Source organism: Macrotis lagotis, chromosome X (assembly GCF_037893015.1).
Source record: "Macrotis lagotis isolate mMagLag1 chromosome X, bilby.v1.9.chrom.fasta, whole genome shotgun sequence".
Lineage (NCBI taxonomy): Eukaryota > Metazoa > Chordata > Mammalia > Peramelemorphia > Peramelidae > Macrotis > Macrotis lagotis.
Genome location: NC_133666.1, coordinates 190,919,834 through 190,935,956, shown reverse-complemented (window position 1 = coordinate 190,935,956; position 16,123 = coordinate 190,919,834). Strand labels below are relative to the sequence as shown.

The following is a 16,123-nucleotide window of genomic DNA, read 5'->3' as shown; positions in this document are numbered from 1 at the left end:
GGATTAATTGTTATTGTGTTACATGATAATTAGGGGGATGCCTCAGAATTTTAGAGTTAGAAAGTAACTCCAAGGTCATCTCATTCAATCTGTGCTCAAGTGAAAAATTGACTCTATTAGCAATTCCCTTCCCAGGAAGCCCTTTCTATGTTTGCCCAGCCTTAATTGTAAGAGAGTTTTTCCTTCTATACTTCCTAAACCTGCCTCTCAGTCTGTGTTCCATCCTTTGGACGTAGTCCTGCTTTCTTATGCCAAAGAGAACAAACCTGGTATTTCTTCCACTTAACAGGTCTTAAATTCAGCCAGCATGTCTTCTTTCCTTACAGACAAATTCCAAATGTTTTATTCTCCAACTAAATATCCCTATTTTGACTATTATAAATACCCAAATTAACTATAAAGGACATATGACTAAAGTTGCTACCTATATTCAGAGAAAGAACTGATAAAGAGAAGTGTGTGTGTGTGTGTGTGTGTGTGTGTGTGTGTGTGTAATTTTATCTATATGTATATGTAGATATGTATATAAATATAATACATATATATATATATCTTTGTGTCTAATAGTAACCATTCCTAGGGAGGCAGGGAGGGGTTAGAAAGAAAAAAATGAAAAAAAAAGAAATTTACATGATAATTTTGTTGTATAGCTGAAAGGAATGACAAGTAGAGCACAGAAGATTTACAGTTTCATGTGCAACAATTTTTTTTATTGTACTGTTAAGGAAATGTTTGTTTTATTCCACAAATTAAAAATAATTTTTAAAAAATATAATTGGAAAATAGTTAATAAAGTCAATAATAATGAAATAAAATAAAGATAATGCTTAAAAAAACACTGATTCTTACTTGATAAAATCTTGAGGATCTTGGCTATGCTGGTCCCCTTCCTCTGGAATCTCTTCATTGTATTCCTTTCCCAAATATAGCATTTACAGAATTGATCAAAGTTCTCTGTACATATGGACCTGACCAGGAAAGATCGACAAATACAGCATGATGACCACTTCCTTTGTTCTCAACTCAGTGCTTTCCCTTTTTTGGTTACTATAACTTTATAGTGATGCTTCAGCTTGTACAGATCTTTTTTTTTATCTAGCCACATCTCCCCTATCTTGTGTGATTGATGTGTGTTTGTGTGTGTGTGTGTGTGTGTGTGTGTGTGTGTGTGTGTGTATTCATAGAAATCTTGAAAAAACAGAAAAGGACCAGATAGAATTCAAGGACAGTCCATTGTAGATCTCCTTCATCATAGACTTGGCCATTCAATCAGATCCTATGTCACCTGATTCTATTATTAGCTACCCCACATCATATGTCTTTTCTATCAGTCAAACAATCATTTAGCATTTATTAAGTACCTGCTATGGGTCATGGACAGCTAGACACAGCAAATAGAGTACTGGGCCCGGGGTCAGGAAGACTCATCTTCCTGATTTCAAATAATCTGGCTTCAGACACTAATTAGCTGTGTGACCCTGGGCAAGTCACTCAATTCTGTTTGACTCAGTTTTCTTCTCTGTAAAATGAGTTGGAGAAGGAATTGGCAAACCACTTCAGTATCTTTGCCAAGAAAACTCCAAATAGAGTCAGAGGGAATTGAATAAGACTGAAAAATGACTGTACAAAAAGAACAGCAAAAACTATATCCCAGGCACTTTGCAAAACATGGAAGACAAAGAATGAAAATAATTTTTATTCTCTAGGAACCTACATTCTAAAAGGGAAAACAAGAATACATATATATATATATATATAATATGCTTTCTATAGATTTATAGATATATATGTATAGCTTATGTAAAGTATATATAAAGTGTACATATATACACATATAAAGTATATCTGGGTATATGTATAATACACCCATATGCATATAGACATATTTGTACATATTCATATACAGAATAAATATAAAGAGGATGCATGCAAATAAGCACCTGTAAGATTCAAGGTTGTCAGTATAGAGTAATTAGGAAGGAAGGCCACCACTAGTAGTTGAGAGGATCAGAACTTCATGGAGAAAGTGGGGTTTGAACTATCTTAAAGGAAAAATGAGGTTGCATGAGGTGGAGGCTAGGAGGGATTGTATTCTATGCATGTCCTCATGCTTAGTACAAAATATCAGTACAAAGTCCAGTACAAAAACCAGTACAAAGTCCCAGAGAAATAAGATTGGTGTGCTGTGTGTGAGGAACAAAGAGAAGGTCAGTTTGTCTGGATCACAGAGTTGGAGGGATGGGTGCCTAATGTATAATCATAGTTTAGAACCATGATGTGAAAGGCTTTAACAGCTCAGCACAAGAGTTTATATTTTATCCTAGGAACAATGGAGAAGCACTGGAGTCTTTTGATTGAAGGTTAAATATTTGGTGGCTATGGAAGGCTAAAAAGTAGTGGGTTGAAGCTTGAGGCCAGGCCACTGCAGAAATCTAGTTGTAAGGCAATATGGGTCTTAAATGCTAGTTATTTCCTAGAAACAAGGCTGTGTAGCTATCAGCATGCTTAACTCCCTTTAGAGAAAAACTTCTGAAGGCTTGATAATCAGGGTGTAGGAATAAATAAGTTGTATTAAATTAAATCTAAATGATCTCCACTATGCCCCCAATAGATCTATACAATAATTTTGGGAGGGAAAGCTGCAGAGATTTGTAATGCCAATAAAATTTTGTAAGGGAAAATATTTGTGTTAGGTTGGGGATGGGGATGGGGTGGAACTAAGACATTTGGAGGGAGAAAAACCTAAAACTGCACAGAGAACCCTGAATCTAACTTCAGAAATAGGATAGTTTTTCTAATCCAAAATTTAAGATAATATATTATATATTAAGATATTAAAATATATTACATTAAATACTCTATATATTATATTATTGGCCTGTAACAGGAATAAAACAAAAAAACTTTGAATTCCCAGGCTAGCATTGCATTTACTGAACTACATAATCATGTTTTATGGTCATCAGTGAAGTTTTCCCAGCACACCAGGGTACGAATTAGGCCTTGCAATTTACTATGTGTTAAAAGGGTCCCTGATGATTAGCGGGACTAATCATCAGGGACACTAATAACCATGTGAATGTAGTAAGATATTTTGTATCCTCAGAGCCAAAGTATTGTCACCTGTACTGCTATTCAGTCCACTGATAGCTAGCCCGGAAATCACTATTTGGATCAGACCCAACTAAGATTTTTAAGAGTTTTATTTTTATTTCTATGGGAAAAGAGGGAAAATCATTGCAAGTAGCAGCAAAAGTATAGCACATTCCTTTATCTACACCCCTCAACTCCTCTGTCACACACACACACACAGAAACATTTCAGATGTTCCATATCACTGAATTTAGTCTGAATCAAGAAAGCTAGACATCAGGCAAATGCTATGGAAATAGACTAGCTGGAAAGTAATCTGTCCTGGTAAAATGTAAGGTCCTCAAAGGCAGGGAGTGTTTGATATCTACCTTTGTGTCCAAAGGGCTAGCATGGTATTTAGGAGTTCAATACATTTAAGTATCTGTGAAATTGAATTGGTTTCAGCAAGGTATTTGATAGAATCCTTTGGGATATCTTTATGAAGAAGATGGAGAGATGACCAATAGATGACAGAACAATAGTTGGGTTTAGAACTGACTGATTGGTTACGTGTGTGTGTGTGTGTGTGTGTGTGTGTGTGAAGCTAGGTGGACAGTGGAATCTTCCTGAGTTCAAATGTGACTTTAGACTAGCTGTGATCTTGGGCAAACCAATTAACCCTGTTTGCCTCAGCTTCTCTTCTGTAAAATGATCTGGAGAAGGAAATGGCAAACAACTCCTCATTCAACTAAAGCATTTATATACAAAAAAAAATACCCATATATACTTGTCAGATTTGTAGAGGAGATAAGTGGCATGGGAAAAAATTAAAATTCAGAGTACCTGTGTTCAAATCTCAGCTGAGCTTCTATGGCAAGTCTTTGCAATTTATACCTCAGCTTCTCTGTTTGAAAAATAAGGTAGATAGTTTATACTCCATTATGTGCAAGGCACTGTGACAAATAAGCTAAAATTATCCAGTTCCCCAGATGACCATATCTATATTGTGTTTATACTTGGATGACACATTTTAAGAAGATAATGACAACCTGAAGAGCATACAGAAAAGGGCAAGGGAATACTGATGCCATGTGAGTACTGATAGAGTAATGCAGTGGAAAAGGTCAGAGGACCTGGATTCAAATCCTTAGTCTTGTCATTTACAATGTTTATATTCTGGACCTTAAAGGGGGGGAATTATTTTAAAAAAAGGATTCAAAGACACCTTCCTAAATTCATAATTCTATGATCCTAGGGGCACCTTGAACCTCTGACATTGGAGGGCCAATGATGTCTTATAATGTCATCATGTTGTACCCACTGGGTCTCCACCTAATACTATTCAAGTGGATTCTATTCAGGTGGGCATTGCTCTGCTAGATGATGCTTGGCTGCTGTCTCTGGCTGGCTTGGCTGAAATCTGTAGTCAGTGTTATCTCTTCCTCAAGAGAAGAGAAAGCTTGTTCTTTTGGATTAAAACTTATAATCTTTTTCTTGCTAAACTCTTGTAGAAAGAGGTTGAAACTCTTGACCTGGACCAGCAAAAAACTTCATTTACCTTAGAGACTTGACTGAGAACTTCTCATTTCCCTTGCAGAAGCTTGTCAATCTCATGTACCAAGCCTTTTGGAATAAATATCAGAGCTTTTCTATCTAGCTAATGCTTTTAGATTTAATATTTTCTTTGTGATAAACTTCTTCATTCTGGGATAAGGGGGCTTTATAGGCAAATATACCAGCTCATGGCAAACATTCCATTTACCTCCCAATTTTAATCTTTGAAGGTTAGACTATAAACCAGGTAAATTAATTTGTCTGATAAGTACCAATCAATTATGAGGTTGAGTTCCTCATATTTTGAACCCTGTGTCTTTCCCATGTAGATGAGTGGAAAAACCCAAGACAAGATTCACCTGCTTAGCCACATTCCTGACCCTTCTATATGCAAATAAATTAGGAGATTCTGATAATACCTTATACGTATGCTTTATTTAAAAGGAGCAAAATAAATAATAAAAGAGACAGCGGTATACCTGTATATGTTAAGAAGATATATTCATGTGCAGAAATCCATAAAATACATTTGGAGAAAGATCAGTGGAAGGAGAGTCAAAAGTGACATTGTCAGGGTGGTATATTATAGATTACCTGGACAGAAGGAGTTATTAGATGAGGAGTTTGGAATACAGACTATAAACCTGGCAGAGCAAAAGGATGTAATAATGATAGAAGATTTCTTTTCTAAACATTTTCTGGAGTTGTCTGTCAAAAGCTGAACAGCTGATGATAAATTCTAAATTTGGCTTAATGAAAATTTAATCCCCCAAATAGTAGAGGAGTCAGTAAGGAGAAATCTAATTATAGATCTGGTTCTTATCAATAAAGGGAAATGGTAGGTGAAGTGAACACGATGGCACCTTGGGAAAATGTGATCTCTCCAACTCAAGAGTTTGTGATAGAGGAGACAAAAACCAGGTCTTAAAACTACTCTAGATTTTAAAAGAACATATGTGGAAGAGTTCAGAGAAAGGATTAGATAAGAACCAGTGGCTTAAAATTGTACAAGTGAATGTGAGTCAAGATAGAGAAGCCCTCAAGAATGAAACACTCTCCCAAACAATTCTTATGAAAAAGAAAGTGGAGCTATTTAGAGATGGATTTGCATGCATTGATCCATCTGTATTTTTTAAGGATGCATATGTGGGAAATGAAAGCAATAACAGATAATAGAGTGTGACCAGAAAATAATTGCAGGACCTTGTTAGACTAGTTTCAGTAGTGTTAAGACTCAGACTGTGCAGAGATGGTTTTTGAATGCTAAAAAAACACAAAGGGCTTTTGTTTAGTTATTTTGAGATCAAAGAAGGGATAGGACTGCTGGGTAGAAAGGATAATAATGGACAAAGGAACAAAAACAACTCTTATTTTGTTGTTTTAATAAGAACAATGACTTGGAAGAATAGAATCAAAATTGTCATTCAGACATTTAAATTGTAGAGAAGTATGGTGATGGCCTTGATAAGGTCAAGTCACTAGATGATAGGGTCATAAAGGGATGTCAGAAGTTATTCCAGGATGCTGAAAGAACAAGAATCCATGATTAATAACCTGTCAGTGATCTTTGAAAAATAATTCCCACTGCATGCTGGACATTTCTACCTGCATGTCCCTTAAGCATCTCAAATTCAATATAACTGAACAAATTTCATCTGAAATAGAAACCCATTACTCCATCAAATTTCTCCATTTCAGTCACCCAGGTTTGGAACCTGGAAATCATTTTCAACTCTTCACTCTCATTATCACACATTCTCCCCTCCCTATTTGCTAAGTCTTATTAATTCCACTTTCTTAGCATCACACACACACACACACACGCACACACACACACACACACATACTCACACTCTCTCTCACTCACTCACTTGAAGGACAGACTTTTATCGACCTTTCATCTCTATACTTTTGCAGTAGTCTCCTAATTGGCCTCCTGTGATCTAGTCCCTCCTCTTTCCATACATCTTCATATGATTGCTAAATTAATATTCTGAAAACATAAACCTAAATATATTGCTCCTCTGCTTATAAGCTTCTCTGACTCCTCAAGGTACAGCTTACTCTGTTTGTCATTTAAAACCCTTTATGTTTAATTTTTTAAATATACTTTATTTTTCTCCATTACATATAAACAACAAATTTTTAACATTCATTTAAAAATTTTTGAGTTCCAAATTTTCTTCCTCCCTTTCCTCCCAACCTTCCTTGAGAAGGCAAAGTAATTTCATATAGCTTATACACGTGTTGTCAATGTAAAACAGTTCCCATATAAAACCCTTTATAACCTGGCCCCAGCTCATTTATCCAAACTGATTTTTACTTTGCTCTCCTTCTTGTCAAACTGGTCTACTTTCTGTTCCCTGTTTGTGACATTCTACCTCTTCCTTTTTTTATAGGTTCTACCCCCATGGTGGGAGGGTCTCCCTCCTAATTTCTTCCTCTTAGATACCCTTGTGTCTTTCAATATTCATTTAAGCTTCTGCTTCCCAAAGTTGTTCCTAATTACTCCAGAAGTTAGGACCATCACCAAATCACTGTGTGTTTATTTTTCCTTTATCCTTTACTTATTTATCAATGAATCTTCCATTCCACCCCCCTCCCCCAGTATAATGTAAACTCCTTGAAGTTGGAAACCATGTCTTCCTTTTTACATTTGTATTACCTATGCTATTGCAATAACTGGTACATGTTACATAAATGCTGTTCAATTGTTGAATGATAAAGTAGAGAATAAACTCCTAGAGGGCAGGAACTATTTTGGCTTTCTTTGTATTACCAGAGCTTAATATAGTACCTGGCAAATAGCAAATGATTAATAAATGCTAATTGATTGACAGAAGATGACCAGGATGGTGATGGGCTTAGAGATCATGCCATATGAAGATTAATTGAACATTGTTCTGCTTTTTCAGTATATTTTTCAGTAGTGTCCAATTCTTCATGATCCAATTTGGGATTTTCTCAGGAAAGACACTGGAGTGGTTTGTCATTTCCTTCTTCAACTTTTGCAGATGAGGTAATTGAAGCAAACAGGTTAAATGACTTGCCCAGGGTCACACAGCTAATAACAGTCTGGCACCAGATTTGAACTCCAGAAGATGAGTCTTCTTGACTTGAGGCCCAGTATCTATACACTGTACCAGCTAGAAGCCCACTGAACAAATAGAGACTTTATCTTGGAGTAAGAAGACTCAAGAGTTCCCATGTAGAAAAGTAATTAGAGGGGTGGCTAGGTGGTGCAGTGAATAGAGCACCGGCCTTGGAGTCAGGAGTACCTGGGTTCAAATCCAACCTCAGACACTTCATAATTACCTAGCTGTGTGGCCTTGGGCAAGCCACTTAACCCCATTGCCTTGGAAAATCTAAAAAAAAAAGTAATTAGAAGGAAGAAATTGGGTTAGGAATTTCAGAGAGGCAAATTTAGCCTCAAGGTAAGAAAAATAATTTCCTAATGATTTGATCTGTCTAAAAGTAGAATGGGCTGCCTCTGAAAACAGGAAGTTTTCTTTTTCTTTTTTTTTTTTCTTTTTAGACAATCAGAATTAAGTGACTTGCCTAGGATTATGCCCAGCAGGCATCTGAGGCTGGATTTGGTCTCAGGCCCTCCTGACTCCAGGGCTGATGTTCTGTCCATTGCACCACCCAGCTGCCCCTTTTTCTTTTTTGGGAGGGGCAGGAGGCTTTCAAGTAGAATTGAGTGACTATTTCTTACGGATATTATAATATTATCCTGCTATAGAGGGAGTTCCTGTTTAGTGCTTCATTTGAAAGTTGGAAGACCTTGGTTCAATTTCCATTTTGGGCCCCTTTAAGCTCTGAGAGTCTGGGCACATCACTTAGCTGAACCTCATTTTCTTCATCTGTAAAGTGGTCTCATTGAGTTTTTATAAGAACTGAAAGAAAAACTTTAAAAAGCACTATAAAAAACTGACCAGCCCATTTACACCTCACTCTTCTTCATAAACTTGATATTCCAGCCACACCAGCTCACTTGCAGTTTCTCGAATAGTAAACTCCCTGTCTATGCCTCTGCAGTGGCTACATCCCTTGGCCTGGAACAAGTGCTCTGCCCTCTTACCTTCCCCCTTTGGCTTCTTTGACTTCCTCCAAGACTTACTTTAAATGCCACTTTCTGCAGGAGGAGACCTTTCTCCTGTTCATGTCTTTCACTTTCATATTACATATTAAGAAATGTTAAGGGGTCCCTTAAATTTGTCTTGTTGAATTACCATATTTTCCAAAAATAGAGGATCCAGAATATGAGGGAGGCCCTGAACATGCCAAAGGCAAAGCCCTTCCCTGAACTGAACATAATGTGCTGTTTGCATCCCAAACTGGATTCCCTGTATGTCCTTGGAACATTCATATTGGGAAACTGCTTGTGCAGCTGCTACCCTTGTAGATAAGCAAACCATCCTATTTTCCAGGTCTTCCTTCTTTTCCCCAGGGAGAAGAATGTGCTTTTGCCATCTTAATTATTCATGATTTCTCCTCCTTTGCCATTCCCATTTAGGTGAAGATTTCTTTTTCTCCCTTTTTTTGGCAGTTTCATAAATATGCAAGCTTCTGTTTGGATTAAAAAATCCTTGTCCTGACTTAGGGTTCTACATGCACATTCAGTTCTCTTGCGATAAGCCTATTTTTCATTTAAGTTTTATGAAGTTGTGATAACCCTGTTGACCTTACTCTGATATATCCTTTATTACTTAATATATACCAAATATCCCTATATACCAATTTTTTCTGCCATTCTCCCTCCCTCCCTCTTTCTTTCCTCTTTTTTCCTTTCTTTTTATTCCAAGAGCTAATCACTGTGCCTGCACATAGTAAGTGTTCAATCAATGCTTGCTGACTACTGCCATTTATTATTTTGTTGTTGTTGTCACTCATGTATCGATTTAACTAGTTAGCTTCTGGGTTTGCTTCCAACACTGGGATTCTGTGATGGATAGGATTTGATTTAACTAAAATTAATTTAAATTAAACATATACTTAATTTGCACAGAGCTAAAGAAATAGCAAAACTATTGGGCCAAATTCCATTAGTCTTCATGGGTGGTTAAAAAAATAGAAAATAGCAATGGTGGGGGGGGGGAAGTAAATAAAGAGGTAAATGATTAAAAAAATGAGAATGCTTGAAAATAATTGAGATTTGGCCATAAATGCAGAAACTTTTATTTTGTCAAGATAATTCCTTAAATGCCAATAACTTTGTAAAAATTATTTGAAAAGCTTACAGATATTAATTTTTTAAAAAATATTTTATCTTCTAGACACAGATGATACTAGTTTGTTGGGAAAGAAGGATGATGGATTACAATATCGACCAGATGTGAAAGGTACCTTTATACTGTTTTTCGTTTATTGAAATATAAGACACTAGTTGTGGCTTTGTTGGTTTGCTTTGTTTCCTGGCATTACTACTAGCCCCATTTCTGCTTTCTGACACCTTCTGTCAAAACTCGATCTTCAGTCTGCTTTTTAGATGATATTAATGGACATCTGTCTTCTTTAATGATTTAGAGCCTTCCCTTCCCCCTCCCCTTCACCTCCAATGATAGGGAGCTTTTCCAGTCTTATTAGCCCTGGGGAGATGCTTTAAAAAAATCAATTCTCTTTGTTCATGTACACTACCATAACCACTAACTAGAAATAACCTTCCTTTTCTTATCTTCCAAAGATAAGATCCATCCTATTTTTTTTTGTAAGAAAAGTCTTGGTAGCCAAAGAGAAACCCATGACTAAGATCAATTAGTATACTGATTGGTTAAAACAGACACAAAAATAATTCTGACTTAACTCAGATTACTTGATAAAATTAAATTTCAAAACCTCTGGATCACTTTTGAGATACTAGAAAATCTTCATACACAGCACAGCACTACCCTCAAAGTTTCCAAGTGTAAATAAGGGAAATCACACCCAGTGTTTCCATTTTTTTTTTAGTATAAAATTTACACATGTGCTTATTTACAACCTCACCCACTAGATGAGATCTCCAACTCACAATTTTGGGGCAGTATGATGGATAGAGTGCTGAGCCTGGAGTTTGGAAGACTCATCTTCCTGAATTCAAATCTGGCAAGTCAGTTAAGCCTCTTTCCCTGAGTTTCCTCATCTGTAAAATAAACTGGTGAAGGAAATGGCAAACAGTATCTCTTCCCCAAAAAACCCTTAAAAACATGCACAACAAAACCCAAATGGGGTCACAAAGGATCAGACACAACTGAAATAACTGAACAACCACCACAGCAGCAGCCCTCTTGCAGACAGATAGACTCTAGGGTATTTAAAGTGTTAAAACAGAAACTGAACAAATGGTTTAGAAATTATTTGAATTTTCAGAACTATTAGAGAATACAAGGGAAAAGGGAAGGCGACAAGCCTTTATTAAGTACCTACCATTTTCCAGGACCTATGCTAAGCACTTTAGAAATATCTCATTTGATGCATATATTTTTTTTAAAGTACAAAGGCAGTATAAGCAGTTATCTATGGCTTGGAGGAATTTAAAAATCTCATTAACTTACCCATGAAAAGTTAAATAACAAGGAGCAATGTGTACATAAATGTCAAATAAGACTTTTTTTTATCCTGGCTCTGTTATTTGCTACCAATGTGAACTTTAGCAACTCAGTTTTGTAAAATACAGAGTTGGGTTAGGTGAAGTCTAAAGAACCTTCCAAGCTCTAAATGCTATGATAGGTAAGTTATTAGTAAGTCACTTAACCTATGTCTGCCTCAGTTTCCCAATTTGCAAAATGGGGATAATAAAAACATCTTTCTCTCAGGGCTGTTTTGAGGACAAAATGAGATAATATTTATAAAGTGCTTCGCAAACCTTAGAGTATTATATAAATGTTCTTCTTATACTTATTTCTGAAATTCATGTATTCATTATGTTTGAAAATACTGGTAATGGTAAATAAAAATGACAGTTATATAGTTCTTTATGTATAATCTCCCATTTGAGTCTCACAATAGCCCTGTGGAGGATTTATTGCTGGTATTATTATTTGCATTTTAAAGATTAGGAATCTGAGTCTGAGGGAGCTAAAATAATATATTCATGATCATATAGCCAGTAAGACAGCTTGTGAATTTAGATTTTTCTGACTCCATATACTGACTCCAGATTTTCTAAATCTGATCTCATGTCCAACAAAATCTCTTACTATGTTCCATCCTTGTGTACTGAAAAAAGACTGAATGGTCATCTACTGTCTTCATTTTTTAATTTCATACCAGCAAAGATTATTGTGAGATCTGAAGTGGCTACTTAGAATGTCATTATTTATTTACCCCTCTGTCTTAGGTTTAGATCTATTTGAGAGTTGTTTAAGCGATCATTCTTTTTCTTCCCTTTTTAAAAAAAATATATATTTTATTTGTTTTTCCAATTACATGCAATGGTAGTTTCTACCAATCTTTTTTTTTGCAAGGTTTTGAATTTTACAATTTTTTCCCCTCTCCCTTCTTTCCCCCTTTCCCCCAACAGAAGACTGATATAGTTTAAGCAGTCACTCTTTGTCTGCTCTTGGCTAAACACAGATTAAACAGAACATTTGAAGCTTACCTCAGTATTGCATTTCTATGAAATAAGGCCAAGAAACTCTTCCTCCCCACCCCTAGCAAGGATATACCACAAATTAGGAGGATATATTCATGGAGAATGGCAGCGTCTCTGTGGCTCAGTCATACATCAACAAATATTTTTTAAATACGTCAGGTTTGCTGAGTATCTACAGCCTAGTAAATTAGAATGTATTTAATAAGGTCATAATTGATAGCAATAGATGTAAAGTTTTAGCCTGAGTTTCAAGAAGTTGACTACATGGTAGTTCATCTGAAAAAAGATCTGGAGGTCTTACTGGACTATGTCAACAGTGTGCTAATGCATACTTGATGTACATTGAGATGTACATCTCCTAGGAATAAGGAGGTGCTCTGGTCAGACCACATTTTCAAGTGACATAAATCAGGGATAGGTAATTATTTTTAAATTATATGTGTGTATGTATTTATATATTTGTGTCTTTATATCTGAGTATGTATGCATACACACATACATACACATATAAGCATATATATATATATATATATATTCACCAACAGAAATCCACCTTATTTTTTACCTACCCGAAATCCCTCTCCCAATTCAAAATGAAAGAAAAATAAAAGCTCTGTTAAACATATATAGTATTGAGTTCAAATCCAGCTCAGACAATTACTAGCTGTGTCAGTCACTCAAACTCTCTTTGCCTGAATCTACTGGAGAAGTAAATGGCAAACTACTCCAGTATCTTTGGCAAGAAAACCCCATGGGCACTATGGTCCACAGTGTCATGGAGAGTCAGACATACTGAACACCTGAACATTAGCAACAAATGAAAACAAGAAGGGGCAACTAGGTGGTGCAGTGGATAGAGCACTGGCCCTGGCATCAGGAGGACCTGAGTTCAAATCAGAACTCAGACACTTAATAATTTCCTAGTTTGACCTTGGGCAAGTCACTTAATTCCTTTGCCTTACATATAAAACAAAATTAAAAAAAAAAGAAAACAAGAAAACTAATAAACTTAAAAAAAGAAAAACAACTCGCCTCTTAGAAAGATAAGAGTGTGTGTGTGTGTGTGTGTGTGTATCTTACAGATTTCTACATTGACCATATCTAACAATTAATGTCTCACACTACACTCTGTGTCCTTTAACTTTCTTGAAGGTGGATAACATGTTTTGTCCTTAGTCCTTTTGAATCATTGCAATGATCAGAGTTCCTAATTCTATTAAAGTATAAATTATTATTCTTGTTCTGTTCATTTCATTTAGTAGCAGGTTATACAAGTCTTCCCAGGTTTTTCTGAAACCATCTTCTTCATCATTTCTTAGTGCATAGTAGTATTCCATCCCATTTCTGTACTATAACTTGTTGTACCATTTGGGTTAGATCACTCTTATGGGCATTGTTTATTCAAAAGCAATAGTATAAACAGACTAAGAGCTGGAAGGAAACCTTTGACTCATCTAGTTCAACCCTTTTATTTTACAAGTTAGAAGACTGAGGGCTAGAGGAGTGAACTTAATCTGTGTATGACTCTTCAGTTGGTTTTTTTTTTTTGTAAGGCAAACGGGGTTAATTGGCTTGCCCAAGGCCACACAGCTAGGTAATTATTAAGTGTTTGAGACCGGATTTGAACTCAGGTACTCCTGACTCCAAGGCCGGTGCTTTATCCACTATGCCACCTAGCCACCCCTGTGTATGACTCTTTAGCAAAGAATTAAGATCCATAGAATTACAGGGAGGCAGATTTTGACTCAACTCGAGGAAGGATTTTCCTAACAAAGCTCCCTCAAAATGGAATTGGGTAGTTTGAACTCTATTAAATAATTATCATATTTGATTTAGCCCACTGTTCTACCTTATCAAGGTTTCTCTAGTGCCTGATGATATTCTCCTGGACATTAGTTATACTTCTTAGCTTTGTGTAATCTTTTGATATGTTAATCATGCTATTTATGTCTTCATACAAATCATTTATAAAAATATTGACATAGGGATGAGTGGAGACAGAGTCCTACAGTAAGATCTCTAGAGATTTCTCTGTATATTGACAACAGCCAATTAATCAACACTCTGAATTCAGTTATTCTCACCTTTCAGAATTCACCTAAATGTCATATCACCTGTCATAAGATACCAGCCCTACTTATTTGCTCTGACAAAATTCAGAGAAATTTTTAGGGGTCATAGTCCATTCATATGAAAAATGAAAGTCTTGGACAAGATGATCTCTGAGGTATCTTTCAGCTCTGATCTCTCTAAGTGTGTAAATTCTGGGTCTCAGACACAAGATACTAATTTCTTACATTCCAAAATATCTGGAATTTATTGGCCAACAACAATTGACCCATTGTTAACAAATAGAGATAATCAGATTCCTTAACCTATCATATGCTGACCTGGTGCTTTTTAAAAGAGGAATCAAAAGCTAAGTGAGAAGCATATTGAAATTACTTTTCAAAGAAAGATCATATTTTCACCAGCTAAGAAACTAGCAATCAGTAGCTACCCCTGTGCCAATTGATGGTTGCTAACTGTCACATATAGTGTTTTACTGCCATGAGTGAAACAGCAGGAATGGAAAATGATTGGAGCAGCTGTGTGTGTGCAGGATAGATAGGAGGAGTGAAGAGAGAGCTGATGAAAAAGACTCCAGACCATCCAGGTGTACAATGGACAAGTCCTAATCAAAGGATTTGGCAGTGGTGGTTGAGAAAGACCAGATGGAAATTCATAATGCCATATAGACAACAGCAGGATTTGGCAGCTCACCAAAGGAGAGATGAAGAAGCATAAAAGGTCTTAGTATATTGTGAGGTTTAGAAATCAAGCAGTGGAAAAGATTTAAGAGGAGAGTTATTCTGTTTTGATTTTTTTTTTGCTTCCACATTATCAAGTTAGAGGCAGTAGAAAAAGTCCTTATTGATCTAAGGATTCCCTACTACTGGGCAAGCATACCAAGTAGATCAAAGAGAGAAGCAAATGGCGCCACATAGGCTAAAATATTCACAGCACATTTTGTGATAGCAAAACACTGGAAACAAAATGGAAACTCATTGATTGGGGAATGGCTGAACAAAATCTGTAATGCAATATCATTGATATGGATGGGATCTGGGAAGTCATTGACTCCATCCCCCTCATTTTATATTTGAAGAAACTAAGAACTGGAATAGTATCTGAGGCAGGATTTAACCTAGATCCTCCAATTCCAAAGGCAACATCCTTTTTATTGCATTGCTGCCTCCCTAAGAAATAACAGCTCTGAAGAATTGACAGAAATATGCAAAGTCTTGTGTGATTTAAAACATTGACATAGGTAGAACCAGAAGAACAATATCCACAAAGGTCAGAAAAATGCAAATGAAACTAAAAGGTAGCTAAAGACTGATAAACTGTATTGATTAATTTTAGTCCCATAAAATTTTTAATGAAATATGCCTCTCTCCTTTTGGCAGAAAGGTAAAGGGCTATGAGTTCAGAATGTGGCATCTGCTGTTAGCCCTAGTTATTTTATCTATTTGTATGCCTGAACTATTTTTCTTTTTCACAAGGAAGGTTTCAATAGGGGTTAGAGTAAACAGATAAAGCAAATAGACCAGGAAATGACTGGCAAAAATAAAAGGTATAAATAATATTTTTCCTTTTTGAAATAAAATTTTGCCTTTAATGTCTTAGGAAATCCTTCTGATTTATTTCATATCAATTTTTTAGCCTTGATGTAATGACTAGATGCATGAGAGATTAGAATTAGCCAGTTTGTTCAAAAGCCATTAGCCTCTATTCCAGCAGTTAATTGCAGAGGTATGCCTTCTAATAAAAAAAAAAACTTTGACATATTTCTTTGATAGAGAAAGATGACTTTCTTTAGCACTTGATTTGTAAATGATAGTGGCTTAAATAGACCCATGTTGTAGAGATTTCAAAATAATC

General features: G+C 35.9%; 1 protein-coding gene across 1 annotated transcript in view; it reads left to right on the top strand.

The window, feature by feature from the left end:
- Positions 1-16,123, top strand: part of TMEFF1 (transmembrane protein with EGF like and two follistatin like domains 1) — a 148,377-nt gene that overhangs the window by 109,105 nt on the left and 23,149 nt on the right. Inside the window, exon 7 of the mRNA XM_074208230.1 lies at positions 9,903-9,968. Coding sequence (XP_074064331.1) covers positions 9,903-9,968 — 66 coding nt within the window. The remainder of the gene's footprint in view (positions 1-9,902; positions 9,969-16,123) is intronic.